Source organism: Sardina pilchardus, chromosome 14 (assembly GCF_963854185.1).
Source record: "Sardina pilchardus chromosome 14, fSarPil1.1, whole genome shotgun sequence".
Classification (NCBI taxonomy): Eukaryota; Metazoa; Chordata; class Actinopteri; order Clupeiformes; family Clupeidae; genus Sardina; species Sardina pilchardus.
Window position 1 is genome coordinate 32,635,667 of NC_085007.1, and position 17,496 is coordinate 32,653,162.

At 38.4% G+C, this 17,496-nt stretch overlaps 1 protein-coding gene across 2 annotated transcripts in view; it reads left to right on the forward strand.

Moving 5' to 3' along the window:
• Positions 1-17,496, forward strand: part of LOC134100678 (endoplasmic reticulum metallopeptidase 1) — a 66,874-nt gene that overhangs the window by 40,066 nt on the left and 9,312 nt on the right. For both annotated transcript variants that reach the window (XM_062554048.1, XM_062554049.1), the window contains exons 7-11: positions 592-804; positions 6,431-6,651; positions 12,863-13,037; positions 13,164-13,354; positions 13,479-13,631. In XM_062554048.1, the coding sequence (XP_062410032.1) occupies positions 592-804; positions 6,431-6,651; positions 12,863-13,037; positions 13,164-13,354; positions 13,479-13,631 (953 nt within the window). The remainder of the gene's footprint in view (positions 1-591; positions 805-6,430; positions 6,652-12,862; positions 13,038-13,163; positions 13,355-13,478; positions 13,632-17,496) is intronic.

Sequence of the window (17,496 nt, forward strand, 5' to 3'; positions counted from 1 at the left end):
AAGACAAGCCATTTTCTGTGTGTGTGTAGGGTTTGAGCAGAGACTAGGATGGCCACTGCTGTGAATGATCTGTATCCTGCTTAAGGCAATAAGGTTTTCAAGGAAATTTCATAGTGCTCCTAAATTTTTTTCTGTGCTCCTAAACTTTTTCATTTAGGAGCACCTGTGCTCCTAGTGAAAAAGCTTAGCGTACAGCCCTGCCACAAATAGAATCAAATTCTGTGAGAAACACTGTTTTACATGTAGGTGTCATTAGTGTGATGTTCATAATGTAAGATACAGCTCTGGAAAAAATGATGAGCTCACGGGACATTTTTCTGATGTCATCTTATGGTTGCTGAGTGACAATTGAATGAGTTGACAGTCATATTCAAAATTAAGAGACCAATGATTTGAATATGACCATCAACTCATTTGAGTACAACTCTTGATTTTTTCAAGAGCTATATACATATGTAATCTGAGTTTCTGATGTGTGCGTCCTCTTTTTGTATATGTGTATGTGTATTTTATGCATTTGACGCATTGATGTTTTGTCATGTACATGTGTATCTATGTTTATGTGGCTCCTCATATCCTTTGGCTTGGCAGGGGACAATATCCTAGCCGTACTTAAACACCTGGTTATGTCTGAGAAGTTGGCTGACACTTCTGCTTATCGCCACGGAAACATGGTGTTTTTTGACCTACTGGGCGTGTTTGTGGTGGCATATCCAGCACGTGTTGGTACCATCATCAACTGCATAGTTACCATGGCAACGTTCTTTTACCTGGGGAAGAAGTACATGCTGCCCAGCCATATGGGTAGGTTATGAGATTTCCTTGAAGATATATATGAATCAGGCAGGTGATAAGGCTTGTAGCAGCCAATGACACATGATCATTTTGGCTTTCCAATGTTATAATTTGCCAATAATATAATAATAGCCTACTTTTAAACCAATAATGTAATAATTTATTGCCAATTAGCTGTTTATTACATTGCTACCTTGGTTAAATAACTGGAGTCGATAATTTAACTAGATGTACCCCATAACGGTACATCTAGTTAATATAAGTAAATATGTCCGCTCAGTCATGCACATTCTCTCCGCAAAAATAGATCACGCTGGCCAATTTGTCTCCTTCTCCTACTCGTACTCCATCCTTTACTCTTGCAGCTCATGTACTGTAAGTGTGTGCTAATTTCACACTACCGGCAACCATTTACAGGCCGATGGGTATACAGTCAATATATTTAAACACATTACAGTCAACACATTTACAATTACATTTACATTTAATTACAAATTACATTTTGGTAGCACTTTTTAATAACCGTTGCCTATAAATGGTAAATTAATACTTTATTTAGTATATATTTATACATAATAGAACTGTTTAGAAATAACATAATGATAGTTAGTTCATTATTGTTAACTGTTATTAGGCTGCCTATAATAAGTGAATTGATAGTTTATTTAGTATAAATTAAGTTACTTACAAGCATATTTGTTAACAGTTAACGTGCAGCTTGTAAGTGTTAACAAGCAGGTTGTTAATGGTGACAAAGACATTTCTTAACTACTTGTAGTAAATTCTGCAGCCCCCCAATCTAAAGTGAGAACCATGTAACTAACAATTAGCCTAACGTTCTATCTTTAGATAACTAGATCGATTAAGCTGTGAGAATGCACCTTCAAAATTGTTGCAGCTGGAGGGAATCGAGCCCGGGTCGCCTGCATCGCACTGTGTGCTGCAGCCACCTGAGCTACGTTACCATGACTGTTGAAGTTGTTTTACTTGTTTCTATGTTCCGCTGATGTTCTGTACACCAAAGATTCTAGAGCGGAGCGTAGCGCTCTATGATCTTTGCTTTACACGTAGACTGTGGACAAACTGACTATTTTATGCATTCACTGAACTGCAACACCACTATGCACCCTGATAAAGTCCCCTTGGCCTTTGGAATTAAAATAGCCCCACATCAACACTATACCCTCACCATACTAAGAATCATTCACTAGCGCTGTGGTCATAATGAATAAGGGATACCAACAAGCTGTCCCGATATAGAATTAATGGACCAGGTGGAGTATATATGCCGTATTTTGGGACACATCGAAGGCCATTATCCTGCTTATCTCCCAGTTGCCACTATGTCTGCAGCCAATATTTATAGCCCACAAACAAGCCAAATTGTTCCGTTTGTTGGTCGATGTTTCACTAGTTACTAATAGTATGTCGATGTTCTGGTGAGTGAAAGTAGCCATTGAATAACAATTAAGTAGCTCAACTTTTATTTCTGTTTGATTTTATTTTTTAAAGAATGCAGGCTATCAGCTTCTGAATGGACAATACCATGTTACCTATAATTATATAAAGAAGCGCTATCTCAACTGTATTTAAACTGTTAGCAGAGCAACCTGTTGGTACTGGAGTTCCCCAATACAAGCACAAAATGTGTGGATACCACTGTAAGGGGTTTAGGGTTCACCTTGTTCTGATAATAGGTGATTCGGGGTGGGAGGTAATCGCACTGGGGTTTTCTTTAAGGGTTTTGTTTTGTTTTTTGGAGGATGTATCTTTGCTATGTTCATTAAAGTTAGAATCCATTAATAATTTTGCACAAAATAGAAAATGGTTAATGCACAGATGTTGACAGGAGATATAGGATGCCCTGTAAATTTTGTGAGTTGGAATGTTAAATCTTTAAATCATCCTGTGAAGCGTAAAAAAGTATTGTCACATCTCAACCAATTTAATGTGGGAATAGCATTTCTCCAGGAAACGCATTTGCGGACATCTGATCATTCTAGACTCAGAGGAGGGTGGATAGGCCAACTATATCACTCTGATTTTCATAGTAAATCTAGGGGTACAGCCATCGTAATCCATAAGAACATTCCATTTACAATGTCAAAAGTAGAGGCAGATAGATCCGGCAGATATGTTATAGTCACAGGTAGATTATATGAAACTCCAGTTATTCTAGCTAATGTATATGCACCCACTTGGGATGACCATGCTTTTTTCTCAAACTTTTTTTCCCGTCTACCAGATATGGACACACATTACCTTATCTTGGCAGGAGATATGAATTGTGCTCTTTCCAATTTAGATCGCAGTTCTCTTAGTCATATCTCCAACCAAGTCTGCCCAGACTATTGAATTATTTCTTTACTCGTACAGGGTTTCAGATGTTTGGCGTTTCAACAATCCCACCTCTAGGTGTTATTCTTTCTTTTCTCATGTTCACAAGACATACTCACGAATAGACTATTTTTTCATCGATAGTCGTTTCCTTCCTATTGTCAGCAAATGTGAATATAATGCTATTGTTATCTCTGACCACGCTCCAATGTTGATGAGACTACAGATACCCGTCTCACAAGTCACATACCGCCCATGGCGCCTAAATAGTCTATGGCTTGCTGATGAATGTTTTGTTCAATTTATCTCATCTGAAATAGCTACATTTTTGGAACACAATCAAACACCAGGCATGTCGTTCTCAACAATATGGGAATCCATGAAAGCATATTTAAGGGGACAAATGATCTCATATTGCGCCCAAAAGAAAAAGAGTGAAATGGCACGGCTTAAGACGCTGACTGATGATATATTACATATAGACACAATACTTGCGCAAGCCCCATCATCAGATTTATATAAGCAAAGACTAGTACTTCAGACAGAGTTCAATCTCCTTTCAACCAAACATATATCAAACCTCCTCGATAGGACACACCAGAGAACCTATGAACATGGAGAGAAAATAGGCAGAATCCTTGCACACCAACTACGCCAAAAAGCTGCAGCTCAGTCTATATCTGAAATAACAGATGAGTCTAGCACCAAACATATAAATCACTCCAAAATTAACCAGGTATTTTATCAGTTTTATTCAAAACTATACACATCAGAGTCACATAAAGATGAATACCTGTTTAAGTCTTTTTTTGATAATTTAGAAATCCCCTCAGTGGGTGACCAAATGGCTTCTGAACTGGAAAAAGCATTCACAGAGGAAGAATTTCATTCTGCTGTTAAATCTATGCAAAATGGTAAATGTCCAGGGCCAGATGGATTTCCTAGTGAATTTTTTAAAACATTTGCTAGAGAATTAGCCCCTCTGTTGCTCTCTACATATAAAGAATCATCTACATCTGGCTTACTTCCTCCTACTATGCGTCAGGCTGTTATATCCCTTATTCTTAAAAAAGAGAAAAACCCAGTAGAATGCGGCTCATATCGTCCCATTTCTTTGTTAAATGTGGACAGTAAAATACTTGCTAAAATGCTGGCCCTACGACTGGAAAAAGTACTTCCTTCATTGATCTCAGATGATCAGACAGGATTTATTAGACATAGGCAAATATCTTCCAATATACGTAGATTACTTAACGTTCTTTATGATCCCACTCCACCCAAAGGCAAAGAGGTATTAATATCCCTAGATGCAGAAAAAGCCTTTGATAGGGTGGAGTGGGATTACCTATTTTATACATTGAAAAGTTTCGGTTTTGGACCAAAATTTATACATTGGATTGTCACCCCTTCTATTCGCCCTAACAATAGAACCACTAGCTATAGCACTGCTTAACAGTGCTGATATCAAGGGCATAATGAGAGGAGGGGCTGAGCATAAAGTGTCGATATGCTGATGACATGTTAGTATACATGACTGACCCTACGACCTGTCTGCCAAAGATGTTTGATTTGTTAAATTCCTTTGGCAAGATATCAGGATATAAAATCAATGTGCAGAAAAGTGAGCTTATGTGTATTGACCCTAATTACCAGCTCACTACAATCCAGTCCCTGCAAGTTAAAATATGCACTAACAAATTTAAATATTTAGGTATTTGGATAACCCGTAAGTTTAAAGATCTTTATGAAGCCAATTTCCCTCCACTTTTAAATTGCTTAAAAAAAGATTTAGATCGTTGGAATCTTCTTCCCTTGTCTTTAGGGGGGAGAATAAATGTTGCCAAAATGAATATTATGCCCCGATTTTTGTTTCTTTTCCAGTGTATCCCCATCTTCTTAACAAAATCTTTTTTCATAAATATAGATAAACTTCTGTCTGGTTTTATTTGGAATGGTAAAAACCCGCGTATACGTAGGGAAATTCTGCAACGTCACCGATTACATGGTGGGCTTTCCCTACCCAATTTTCAGTACTATTATTGGTCTGCCAACATTAAAAACATAATGCCCTGGATTCATTTTTCTAGAGTTGAAGACCCAAGACCCAAGTCCCAAGTGGCTAGAGCTTGAGCGTGCGTCTTGCACACAAGCATCTTTACATGCACTAGCCTGTTCTAAAATACCCTTTCCAGAATCCATATCAACATACTGCATAAATCCAGTTGTGAGGCACTCTCTCAAGATATGGACACTAGGGGTGTAAAAATTAACCGATACGTATCGGTAATCATTCGGAACGTTAACAACGCGAGTGCATCGGTAGGCAAACCCCTGGATCGGTTTAAATGTACTATGAATCGATAGATAAATCGATTTTAAAATGACGAATCGGAAAACTAACATTACAAGTTATGATACTTTCAAAATCATAAGACCGACCGTGATTTGCTAACACACCAGAGCGTCTAGCTTCTCCAACGAGGGTAGCCTACTGTAAGTAGCGTCATTGCTAGACAGTGGCAGCAACAAACTAGTTGTCAAGCTCATAAATATCGTAATCGTTTTTTTTTTTTTTTCAAATAAGTAATTGACCTACAATGACCAACATTATCCCAATATCGAGAACGTGCACAGACCTGAGCTGAAAGCCTAGCTTTAAAATGTATCACATAACTGGTATCGTAGTACCACATAATTTAATATTTAATGTAGTCTAGATTCTTGCTGTTAGCAGAGGGATAGTAAAAGAAAGCAGAATGTTGACATTTTCCCGTATTTTGGGTGAGAAACCCAGGAAATCTCCCTTATTTTCTCAGTGTTGACAGGTATGATCTGAAGAATGTGGTCATATATCAATAACTTTGAACCTTTTACATCACAAGATATTGGCACAAAATTGCCATGGGGAAGTGCTAATGGCGGTCACAGACATTCCAACCTGTGAAAAGACGTTTTCCCCCCTAACCTCATCCACCCCATCCTCACCATACGTATTAAGTAGAGTGATATTAGTGTATCATTACATTACCGGCTCCAGTTATTACATTGTTAAATTATTTTTTAAATACCCAGCCAATAACGTAATAACTTCTTACATTATTGGTAAAAAAATATTGCTAAGTTGTTACATTATCTGCTTTATTACATACAAATGCGCAGTTATTGGCAGTTATTGCATTTTTGACTGCTTGCAAGGCTGTTAATAAGATTTTGGAACCTATAGAAGCAGTGTTTTATTTAAATGTTATTTTTGTTATGATTGAGAGGCTATCTATGATGATCTATGTGTTGTGTGTAGGGGGGCGATATGTCCGGGAGCTGGTGTATGCGGTTGGTGTGGCGCTTCTCAGCTGGCTGGTGACACTGTTGTCAGTGCTAATTGTGGCACTGCTAGTGACTCTGTTGGGCCACTCTATGTTCTGGTATAACCACTTCTATGCGTCCATCTGCCTGTATGGGTCTGCCTCTACTGGCAAAATGATCCTTATTCACACTCTGGCCAAAAATCTCTATTATGGGGTAAGTGCACTAGCACACATTTATGTGCATGTATGCAATCACTAACTGAACAAACTGTACCATCAGCGCATCAGAAGGCTTTTCATGGTAATTGATTCCACGGTTTTTAACCCACATAGTATACTCTGCAAACTAAATGCTAGAATTTGAAAGTTTGGCAGGATCATATTTGAGAATATGGATATTTAATTTGTCCTGTGCTTTATGGAGCCAGTAAGAATGACAACTATTACAGTAAATTCCCATATATCAACCTCATAGCTGAATACATATTGCAAAATCAATGTGCAAGCCCAAATCAGAAAAAGTCGGGACGTTGTGTAAGATGCAAATAAAAGCAGAATGTGATAATCTACAAATCTTGTTGCAATTTAGTTGCAAAAAGGACACATGAAATGTTGAAAATGGACTATTTCATGGAAAATAAGTTACCACATTAAAAAAGGAAAAAAAAAGCTGGGATGGGGTTACAAAATGCTGGGAAAGGCAGAGTAAAGATGTATTCACCACTCTGTGTAAACCTGTGTGGACAAATGATGAAACAATGGAATTTTAATGCTTCTTGACATGACATTTTGAAATATTTGAGTTCATCATCTACAGTACATCATAATAGTATCTGTCTGTCTGTCTATCTATCTATCTATCTATCTATCTATCTACAGTGGGGAGAATAAGTATTTGAACCCAAGCTAAAGTTGACTAAAAAGAGGAATATAAAATCATCTTTTGACAATTGATCTTAATGCTTTAATTAAAAAAATGAGTAGAAATCAAACTGCTGTTTTCTTTGTGATTGAAGAATGTATCGTAAATAAATAAATGCTCTTCCTTAAATACAGTGGGCATAAGAATTTGACCCCTATGTTAAATTCCCATAGGAGCAGGAGGATTTTTTTATATGTTTTTTTTATTTTTAAAGGCCAGCTATTTCAATAGGACATGCATGCTTTGTATATATCAACTTTGTAACTTTTATACTTTTCAAACTATTAAATAAAAACTATTTAAAAATTCCCCATAGACTTAACATTGCAATTATGACATCATAATAGGGCATACATGGGCAACATACGGCCCACAGGCTTTCTCTGACCGGCCCACGTAAGGTCCGTGAAAAAACAGCAGCAAGCGCCTAGCATAGAGATGATGCACGCATATCACCATTGTTGCTTTTATTTTGAAAGTGACTGCTATTTCTACGCCCATACGTCTGTGCGTGGATGCATACGACATAAACACCCTCACCGATGTGCTGGTGAATAAAGTTTTGCGTCGATAAAATGCAGTTGCATTTACATTGGCGCAATAACCCTCTGAGGTTTTGTGTCTCCAGTGTCTGTGTCGCTGACAAGCGCAACGGTAGTCAGAATGCTGCGGCTGTTTGGTGGCGATAGGAAGTGTTGATTTCAAAACGGTATTGACAGATAGACAGTTTACAATCGGATAACAACGTCATTGTAACCAAAATATGTTTGAGTTTATTTGCAAAACTTATGTTAGCGAACTAGTAGCCTACTACTATACCCACAGGTTGCTTGAAGCAGCCGGCTGAACACACAGGGAGAGTTGACCAATCACAGTCTTTTGTATAAAGTTAAAGCAATATAAGCAAATAGGTCTCTTTGTGAATGTTGATTAACTACTGACAGCCTACTATTTTCTGCTCCACATTTTCATAGTCTAATTCTGTAGAGAGTTCATTTGAATGATGGTCTTTGAAATATTGCTTGAAATAATGGTGGCACAGGGCTAAGTTTGTACTGACTCCATCACATTTTCATGGCCTAACATTAGAAGCTTTTTTTACCAGTCTTTGTAGGCTATACTGAAAAACAACAACATGTCAATGTCAAAAAATTACTTTTGAGAATGAGGAATAAATACTGAACATATAGGATTGCCTTTTTACTTGGTCTCCCTCACATTTTCATCTATTTTACTAGTAGTAACCAAAACCATACGATTTACTTAATGTTGTACAAGAACAGAATAGAATAGAATTGAACAGAACTGAGTTCAGACTTGAGTTTGGCGTTTTGGGTCCGGCCCTCCGCAACAGTCCAAGTGTCTCATGTGGCCCTTTGGGTAAATTAGGCTTAGTTCACACTGGCAGTCGAAATCCGATTTTTTGCTCATCTGGATTGTATCTAGCTTGAATTTTGGGTAGTCTGAACGGCACAAAACCGCATGAAATGCAATTTTTCCAATGCTGATTCGCACCACATACGGAGGTGGTTTCAATATCACTTACTATCGGATATGACTCAATCTGAACAGTCGAACAACTTGAATAGGATTTCAACGTGCCCCTTTCGTCATTTGCACTGCGACAAACAATTGCAACGTAATTCTGAGTGACGGAAGTGATTGATTGATTGATTCTGCGCGTGCGCCAGGGCTACCAGCAAAACAAAAACCAACGTCAGACTCAAGTCATCATTTTATGGTGAAACATGGAAAACTGTAATGTAAAGGGTATTTGCGCCGCGGCTACGCATAATAAGTTGGAAAATATAAAAAATAAATCCACTTTCATCCATGACAACTTGGTTGTGTACAACTGAGCATTGCACGCCAAGATCAGATGTGATCAGATGTGATCACTTGCAATATGCAATGAGAACAGTCAGTCAGAAAGATCAGGTTCTGATCGGATATGCAAGACATCCGATTTCGACTGCCAGTGTGAACTAAGCCTTAGTTGCCCACCCCTGTAATAGGGCAATTAGAATCTTATGCCAGCTGGCCAGGCCACCTGCAGCAGCTCTCTCTCTCTCTCTCTCTCAGGCTTTAAGCATACAATCTCTCTGTGAAGACTACATATCCTGTTAAACTGTTTCCTCTGTTCACAACTGTTTCAAAATAAAAGTCCTCACTGCAATAATACACTATTAAATAATTTAACCATTGAAACTACTCAACTATTTTACTGTTCAACCATTCCAACTGCCAGTTATCATTAACTATGCCTCTAGTCAACTATATGAAACCTCCACATACCTAGCAACCAACATAGCAACCATTAAAATTAAGCATTTATGACAGTTTCCATAGCAACCAACATGATTTTACTACAGAAACGTCTTTATTTCTGATAGTGGCCACCATGGATACCCTAACAACAAATGTTTCAAAATAAAAGTCCTCACTAGCAAGTTAGCTAGTTAACATTGTTAGCATAGTTAGCATTTTTAACATAACTGCTCGAAATCATTAGCCAAGTTAGCTAATCAACTTGGTTTGCATTGTTAGCATAGTTAGCATTTTTAATATAACTGCTAGAAATCATCAGCCAAGTTAGCTAAGCAACCTGATTAGCATGGTTAACATTGCTGTCTATCAACATTCATTAAATTGTCTTTTTATCAACAGCTTTTAAGCTATCCATATTCAATTTTTAAACTATCTATCTTCGCACTATCAACTTTCATAAACTATGAAACAATTATGTCTACCCTAGCAACACCTTATTAACCATATCTACATGATCTATCTGTATATTTTTGCATTTTCATGCACTCGTAATATCCTTGGAATTACATTCTCTAGTTACAGTACATGGAAATGCAGTGTATTGTTATTCCTTCATTTTTTCTTTTTATTATTACAGTGCATGGAAATGCACTGTATTGTTATTCCTTGGCTTTTTCTTTTTATTACAGTGCATGGAAATGCACTGTATTGTTATTCAAAAGTTTTTTCTTTTTATTACGGTGCATGGAAATGCACTGTATTGTTATTCCAAGGCTTTTTCTTTTTCTTTTTTTTATTACAGTGCATGGAAGTAAACTGTATTGTTATTCCTTCGTTTTTTCTTTTTATTATTTTTACAGTGCATGGAAATGCACTGTATTGTTATTCCTTCGTTTTTTCTTTTTACAGTACATGGAAATGCACTGTATTGTTATTCCTAGGCTTTTTTTATTATTATTATTACAGTGCATGGAAATGCACTGTATTGTTTTTTAAAAGTTTTTTCTTTTTATTATTATTATTATTCTTCCAGGCCCTAATTTGACTTGAACCGCTTATCGTAGGAACTTCGTTCAAGCTTTGATACGTAGCTCTTGCATCATTCTATTATTTTTCATGTTTTATGACTTTTACTTTTTGAGATATTAGATAAAACTAAACTTTTTTTCACATTGGCTTTGTGACATCATAATTGGCTTTTAAAGAAATAGAATGGAATCAATAGAATGGAATCAACTATGCCTGTGTTCCATCACCGACTACAGCAACTTCAGTGGAACTTCTTCTCTGTGTGTCTCTCCATTGAACTGGATAGCTCACTTGTCATCCCCACTTTCTTTCACTTATTTTTCTTCACTTCCTCTCACTTTCTCTATCACTCTCTATTTCTCTCAATTTCAATAACTTTTTAAAACTATATTTGAAATAACACTTTTTATAGCAAATCAACCACTACAATTACTTAGTAACAACCTAGCAACCACTTCCATAATGACACCCTGGCAACCACCTTAGCAACCAACGTGATTTCCCTAGCAACCAATGTGATTTTCCTAGCAACCAACCTAGTAACCACTTTTTATAGAAGAGTAACCACTTTATTTAGCCTAGCAACACCATAATCACTTCAAGTATCCTAGCACAATCCTAGCAATGACTTTCCATGCACTGGTTTTTCCTTCAGGAAATGCTTTTCTAGTTTTTATTATTATTCTTCCAGGCCCATTTGACTCTAACCGCTTATCGTAGGAACTTGGTTCAAACTTTGTTACGTAGCTCTTGCATCAAAGTTTCGGCCTATTACTTTTCATATTTCTACGACTTTTACTTTTTGAAATATTAAATAAAAACTAAACTTAATTTTGCCATAGACTTAACATTGGCTTTGTGACATCATAATTAGCTTTTAAAGAAATAGAATGGAATCAACTTTGCCAGTGTTCTCTCACTGACTTCAGCAACTTCAATGGAACTTCTTCTCTATCTGTCTCTCCATTGAACTGGATAGCTCACTTGTCATCCCCACTTTCTTTCACTTCTTTTTCTTCACTTCCTCTTACTTTCTCTATCACTCTCTCTATTTCTCCCAATTTTGATAACTTTTCAAAACTATATTTAAAATAACACTTTTTAAAGCAAAGCAACCACTATAATTAATTAGTAACAACCTAGCAACCACTTCCATAATGACACCCTGGCAACCACCTTAGCAACCAATATGATTTCCCTAGCAACCAACGTGATTTCCCTAGCAACCAACCTAGTAACCACTTTTTATAGAATAGTTACCATTTTAATTAGCCTAGCAACACCTTAGTAATCACTTTAAGTAGCCTACCCTAGCATAATCTTTGCAATGACTTTCCATGCACTGGTATTTCCTTCAGGAAATGCTTTTCTAGTTTTTATTATTATTCTTCCAGGCCCTAATTTGACTCGAACCGCTTATTGTAGGAACTTGGTTCAAGCTTTGATACATAGCTCTTGCACCAAATTTTCATTCTATTACTTTTCATGGTGTTTATTTCATGACATTTTGTCTACTCGCGCCTATATATTTCTCCTAATTTCACCAAAAGTTCCCATTCTAAAGTGTCATGTACTACCGCGACCATTATCCAAATCATTTTGCGTCTGACACCGTTGGAAAGCCCTGTTTCTCCTGCATGACGCTATGCAATTTCTTTTTTATTAGCAACCAATCGCGAAAGTTCAAAGGCGAGTCTAGGCTTAGAACGTATCCCACAAGTTGCGCTTTGGACATAGGCTTATGCTTTTAGTGAAAACTGGCCTCGTGACCTCATGAAACCATTAGTGACAGCAAAACGCCTCTTCATAAAATAGGCTAACAGAAGACACCTTCAGAAACAATAACAAGTTTTATTGTGAGACTATGTTATTAAAAGCAGGAAAGATGTTCAGCTTGCTTCGGGATTTAATTCACTTTCGGACTGTTTGGCTAGTGGTAAATGCCGACATTCCTAAAACTGCTCACAAGTGCCACCTGGTGGTTGTTTGGGTCATAGCAGCTTCACTTGGGAAAAATAAATAAAATACAAGTGATTCGCGCGTGAGGTCTCATGAGAATCTCACGTGAAAGCGGCCAATTTAAAGCAACACCCACTGTAGAGGCTTTCTTTGCTGTTCTCTTTTTAGTAATTTCCTAACATCCTTTCTGTATTAATTCTTCTTTTGGTCACCATGGCTTACTCTGGCCTTGTCATTGTCATCCTAGAATATGCAGCGTTTGGAGCTAGGAGAGTTGTTTTTCGACGTAAGTCTTGTGCTGTGGTGCTGTGCACTGGTCTACCTCACCCAGCAGGGCCTGTGTTCTGCCTATGTGCCAATGCTGATGGTGGCCTTCCCCCTGACCACAAAGCTGCTCCTAACCAGGGAATTCAAACAGAGAGGTTTGTACATTCTATCTCCTCTCATCCTCCATTCATTTATCAATATGCTGATATCACTCTATCAGCATTTCTTCTGTGTATTTGCTTTTCAAGACTAAGCTGCAATTATGCAACATGTGTCCTCAGGTGCATCAGTAAAATATTCAATCCTCTACCTGGTGGGATTGGCTTTGCCTTATGTGCACTTCATGTTCCTAATCTGGGTGGTCTTTGAGATTTTCACTCCAATCCTGGGCCGCAGTGGCACCGAGATTCCCCCTGATGTGGTACTCGCCTCACTCATCACCCTTGGCACTTTCCTCCTTTCCTCATACTTTGTAAGTTATGCTTTTAAATGCACCCTAGGGGAAAAGAACATCCTGTCATCTAAATTTAGTTGTGTCTCTCAATTGTTTTTCCACTCTATTTCTGTTCTTTATCTATCTCTCTATCTATCTATAGATGCACTTCATCTACTTGGCCCGTAGTACCAAGTGGATCTTGACAGTTCTGGGGACTGTCTTTGGGGTGGTCTTCATTCTGGTATCATGTGGACTGTTCTTCCCCTATACCTCCAACCCATCAAGTCCCAGACCAAAGCGGGTGTTTTTGCAGGTACAGCCTACAGATTTTCTCAAATGAAAGTTGCATTTGTGATGGGTTAAATTGCGCCCTTTGTACGTTTTTTTAGTATAACAACTTCGAAGCCATGTTGATGATAAACAACAACTTGTACTGGGGAGAATTGGGCACCAAGCATAGCTGGCAGCACTCCCACAGGCAGAAAACCAGCCTGGCAATTTGGCTGACGCAGCCTCGGAAACATCTTGAGAGAATCGTGAAACATTACCTGGGGCCGGTTTCCCGATAACCTTCACTCTAAGTTACAGATGGTACGGGTTGAGAATGCACTTTTCTTTGCCGCACATCGGGAATGCCGCAGGCATTTGTAATTAAAACTGCAACTGCAAGGGGGCAACATAAGACCGCCCTAATGATATGCAGGTTCTGACGCGACGTAACTCAGTCAGTCCAGCAAAGATGCCAGGGCAAAGTTTTGGTCAATGGAGAGGGAGAGAAATGCTTATAAGGCCTACCTTCTTTCAATGAAACAGCAGTGTCTGCTCAACTTATCACGGATATGCTTCATAAGTCACAAAAACGAACGCAATGTTTAGAACAGTTTGCCATTAGCTAAACGGGGGTGCCTTTGTTTGCTAGCCAAAAAGTAGGCTAGTTATTTTTAACATCTCCATTACGTTAACTTTCTAAAGCATGCAGTTTAAGAAGGCTTGTGCGTGTTACATTTACATAAAAAGTGCGTCTTACAATTTAACCCCGTGCTCTGCTGCACTGTGAAATCGTAGCCTACAGCATAGCCGGGACATTCTAAAACTCTTAAAGAGGAATAATGCAGGATTGGCGATTTCATCTCTGGTTTCGGTTTCGGTTTTCGTTTTCGCTCGTTTTATGCTTGCATATTTCTCTGCAGAGCTTCCCCGACAGCTTTAGCGTGTATATTTATACATTTATCCTCCTGAGACCCGGCCATTCATTTTTGTCCTCTGTAGGGGACATCAGTCTGAGTCTTATACATGAAATACCATTCATGCCAACTATTCAAATCCTTTTGTACTCTCAAGAGGACATCCTGGGCTTTCTGGTGATACCACAATTATGTGGGTTGGGTTAACAGATTTAACACATTTTATTTTCAAAATGGCGGCTATTGAATTTTTTTCATTTCATGGCAGTAACAGAGGTAATTTACCATTTTTGGTCATTATTATGTGTTTTATTGCACACAGTCCATTTGTGTCATAAAAATGACAGTCTCAACTTGAATTCAGAGAAATTTCAGAAAGATCCAACAATTGTAACACCTTCAAAACATTACTTTTGTTCAATGTCTCCTGTAGTGGACATCGGGACTCAGTACCCCTGCTTTTTAACCAATTTCTACGTTTTAGAAGGCAGAGGGTTGAGTGAGACAACAAGGTCTTTTCTACTTATTTCTAATAAATAAAAGGAGATACAGGATAAAAGGGGATCCCTTAAGGTACAATACAGCCCCAGAAGCAGTGTGTAAGCTAGAACTTTAAGGTTTATTAAGAAATAAGTACATCGTAGGTGAATTTGCCTCAATGTACATTACACAATTTGTATTTTGGGTAACTGATTACTCCATTTACCTGTAAATGAGTATTTGCCACTCCTAAAAGTGCTTTCACATTTACAATTTATCCATCAAGCATCCCTTTAGTGTACCTCTGCCATCCTAGGATGCCCTGAACACTAACGTTTCATTCGTCTCTTGGGTCTTTGGCACAGGGGTCAGAGGTCAAATAATGAGAGTCCCTATCATGGTGTATACTCTCTGATGCCCTCACAGCAAGCCATTGCACTTCTTCAACACATGTTCATTAAAGGGAGAGTGTAGTAACCACTCCAAACCTAAAACCTAGCTCTACAGTGTGCCATGTATGCAGACTGGCTGCAACACCGATGAGCCAGGCTCATTATTATGGCCGTCTGAATGCTAATTCAGCCATTATAGCAACACTTCATTATAGTAGCCATCTCTGAAAGCTATGTTAAAAAAACTTGAGGGGGAGCAAAGCCTTTCTTGGCCACCTATTTGCCTGTAATATCTCACATACCCTAACACTCCATTGACTTTAATGCAATACTATTACTATTCCCATAGGGTTAGGACATTCGGATAGTCCTGATGTCCTTTGCAGAGGACATCTGATAACTCAGCAACTAAGAACATTTTTGGAATTTTTTTTGCTGCAGCATGTTTCTTTAGACCAAAATACTTAAATCATCTAAAAAAAATCCCAAAATTAAAACTTTTTTTTCCCCGGGTCTCAGGAGGATATAGGCTATATATAAATATATAAATTGCAAGCGTGGTTCTTCTTGTTCCTTTCGCGTCTCTGACTTCCAGATGTAAACAGCAGACGATCGTTTATCAGGAAGTTGCAAGGTTGTAATTAGCGGATAGGGACACTAGGGGCAGAAGGAAATGTGACTGTTTTCGATAAAACTGGTCAGTCAAGCAAAACAACGATTTCTAAGCGATTTTATGACTATGAAAAAGTTGCATAGGGTCTCTTTAACATGAAAAAGCTTAACGTGAAAATTGAGATAACGTCCATAATGATTGGAATTTGGATTCAATGTTTTGAGAGTCTTATGTGCTTATGAGAAGTAATATAAGAGAGAAATTTGGTGATCAATGATCGTTGTTTAGGTGCATTAAACCACATTAAGCTTTTTCCTTTCAACTTCATTGGTCGTTGTTTTCCAACCTTATTCCACGTTAAGCCTTTTTGTAGGCGGCAATAGGCCTAAATGCTTAATGTCCGATAACGTCCATAATTATTGGAATTTGGGTCCGAGTTTTTGATAGTTTGATGTGCTTATGAGAAGTAATATGAGAGAGAAATTTGGTGATCAATGATCGTTGTTTAGGTGCATTAAGCTTTTTCCTTTCAACAGGCGTCAATTAAAAAAAAACGCTTAAAGGGATAGTTCGGGTTTTAAGACACAAAGTTATATGGGTTCCCCGTCAGCAACGTTGTGCATCAGCACTGACTTACCCCGCAACAGCGTCCTGTGAGCCGAGTTCCAGCCGGTTTTTGATGCTGAAGAAAGTAGTCCGGCAAGTTTCTGGGGTCACGAAAGTAAAGTGTTTTTCTTCTCAAAACCATATACGTTCAAAAGAGTGATATATTTGCACCACAAAAACGTTGTCCAGGAAAAATTCAAACCTCGTTATCACTTACTTATTTTTCGCGATTCCTATCACTGCGCGCTACTGAGAGCTGGACAACGTTTTTGTGGTGCAAATATATCACTCTGTTGAACGCATATGGTTTTGAGAAGAAAAACACTTTACTTTCGTGACCCCAGAAACTTGCTGAAGAAAATAGTCCGGCATCAAAAACGATCAAAAACCGGCTGGATCTCTGCTCACAGGACGCTGTCGGGGGGTAAGTCAGTGCTGATGCACAACGTTGCTGACAGGGAACCCATATAACTTCGTGTCTTAAAATCCGAACTATCCCTTTAATGTCAGATAATGTCCATAATTATTGGAGGTCGGGTTCGATATTTTGAGAGTTTTATGCGCTGATGAGAGGTAGGCCTAATATTAGAGAGAAATTTGGTGATCATTGGTCGTTGTTTTCCAACCTTATTCCACGTTAAAGGAGAATTCCGGTGTGATATTGACTTAAAGTGTGTTGAAACATTTGTCTCAGAGCTGATCTCCACCTGCCCCCTGCACTCTGCCGCTAGTTAGCCTATGCCACCAACAGGTTTTCAATGGGGGTGCCTCGGGCATCTAGCCTGGCAAGCCAAACTATACAGAAATGTATAGTCTGGGGTCGGACCATTCACAGAGCCGAAGCCTGTGGGTGGGACAGTTGTCTTTCAAACTGCCTCTGCAGGTAACAGGCCAGCATTTGTG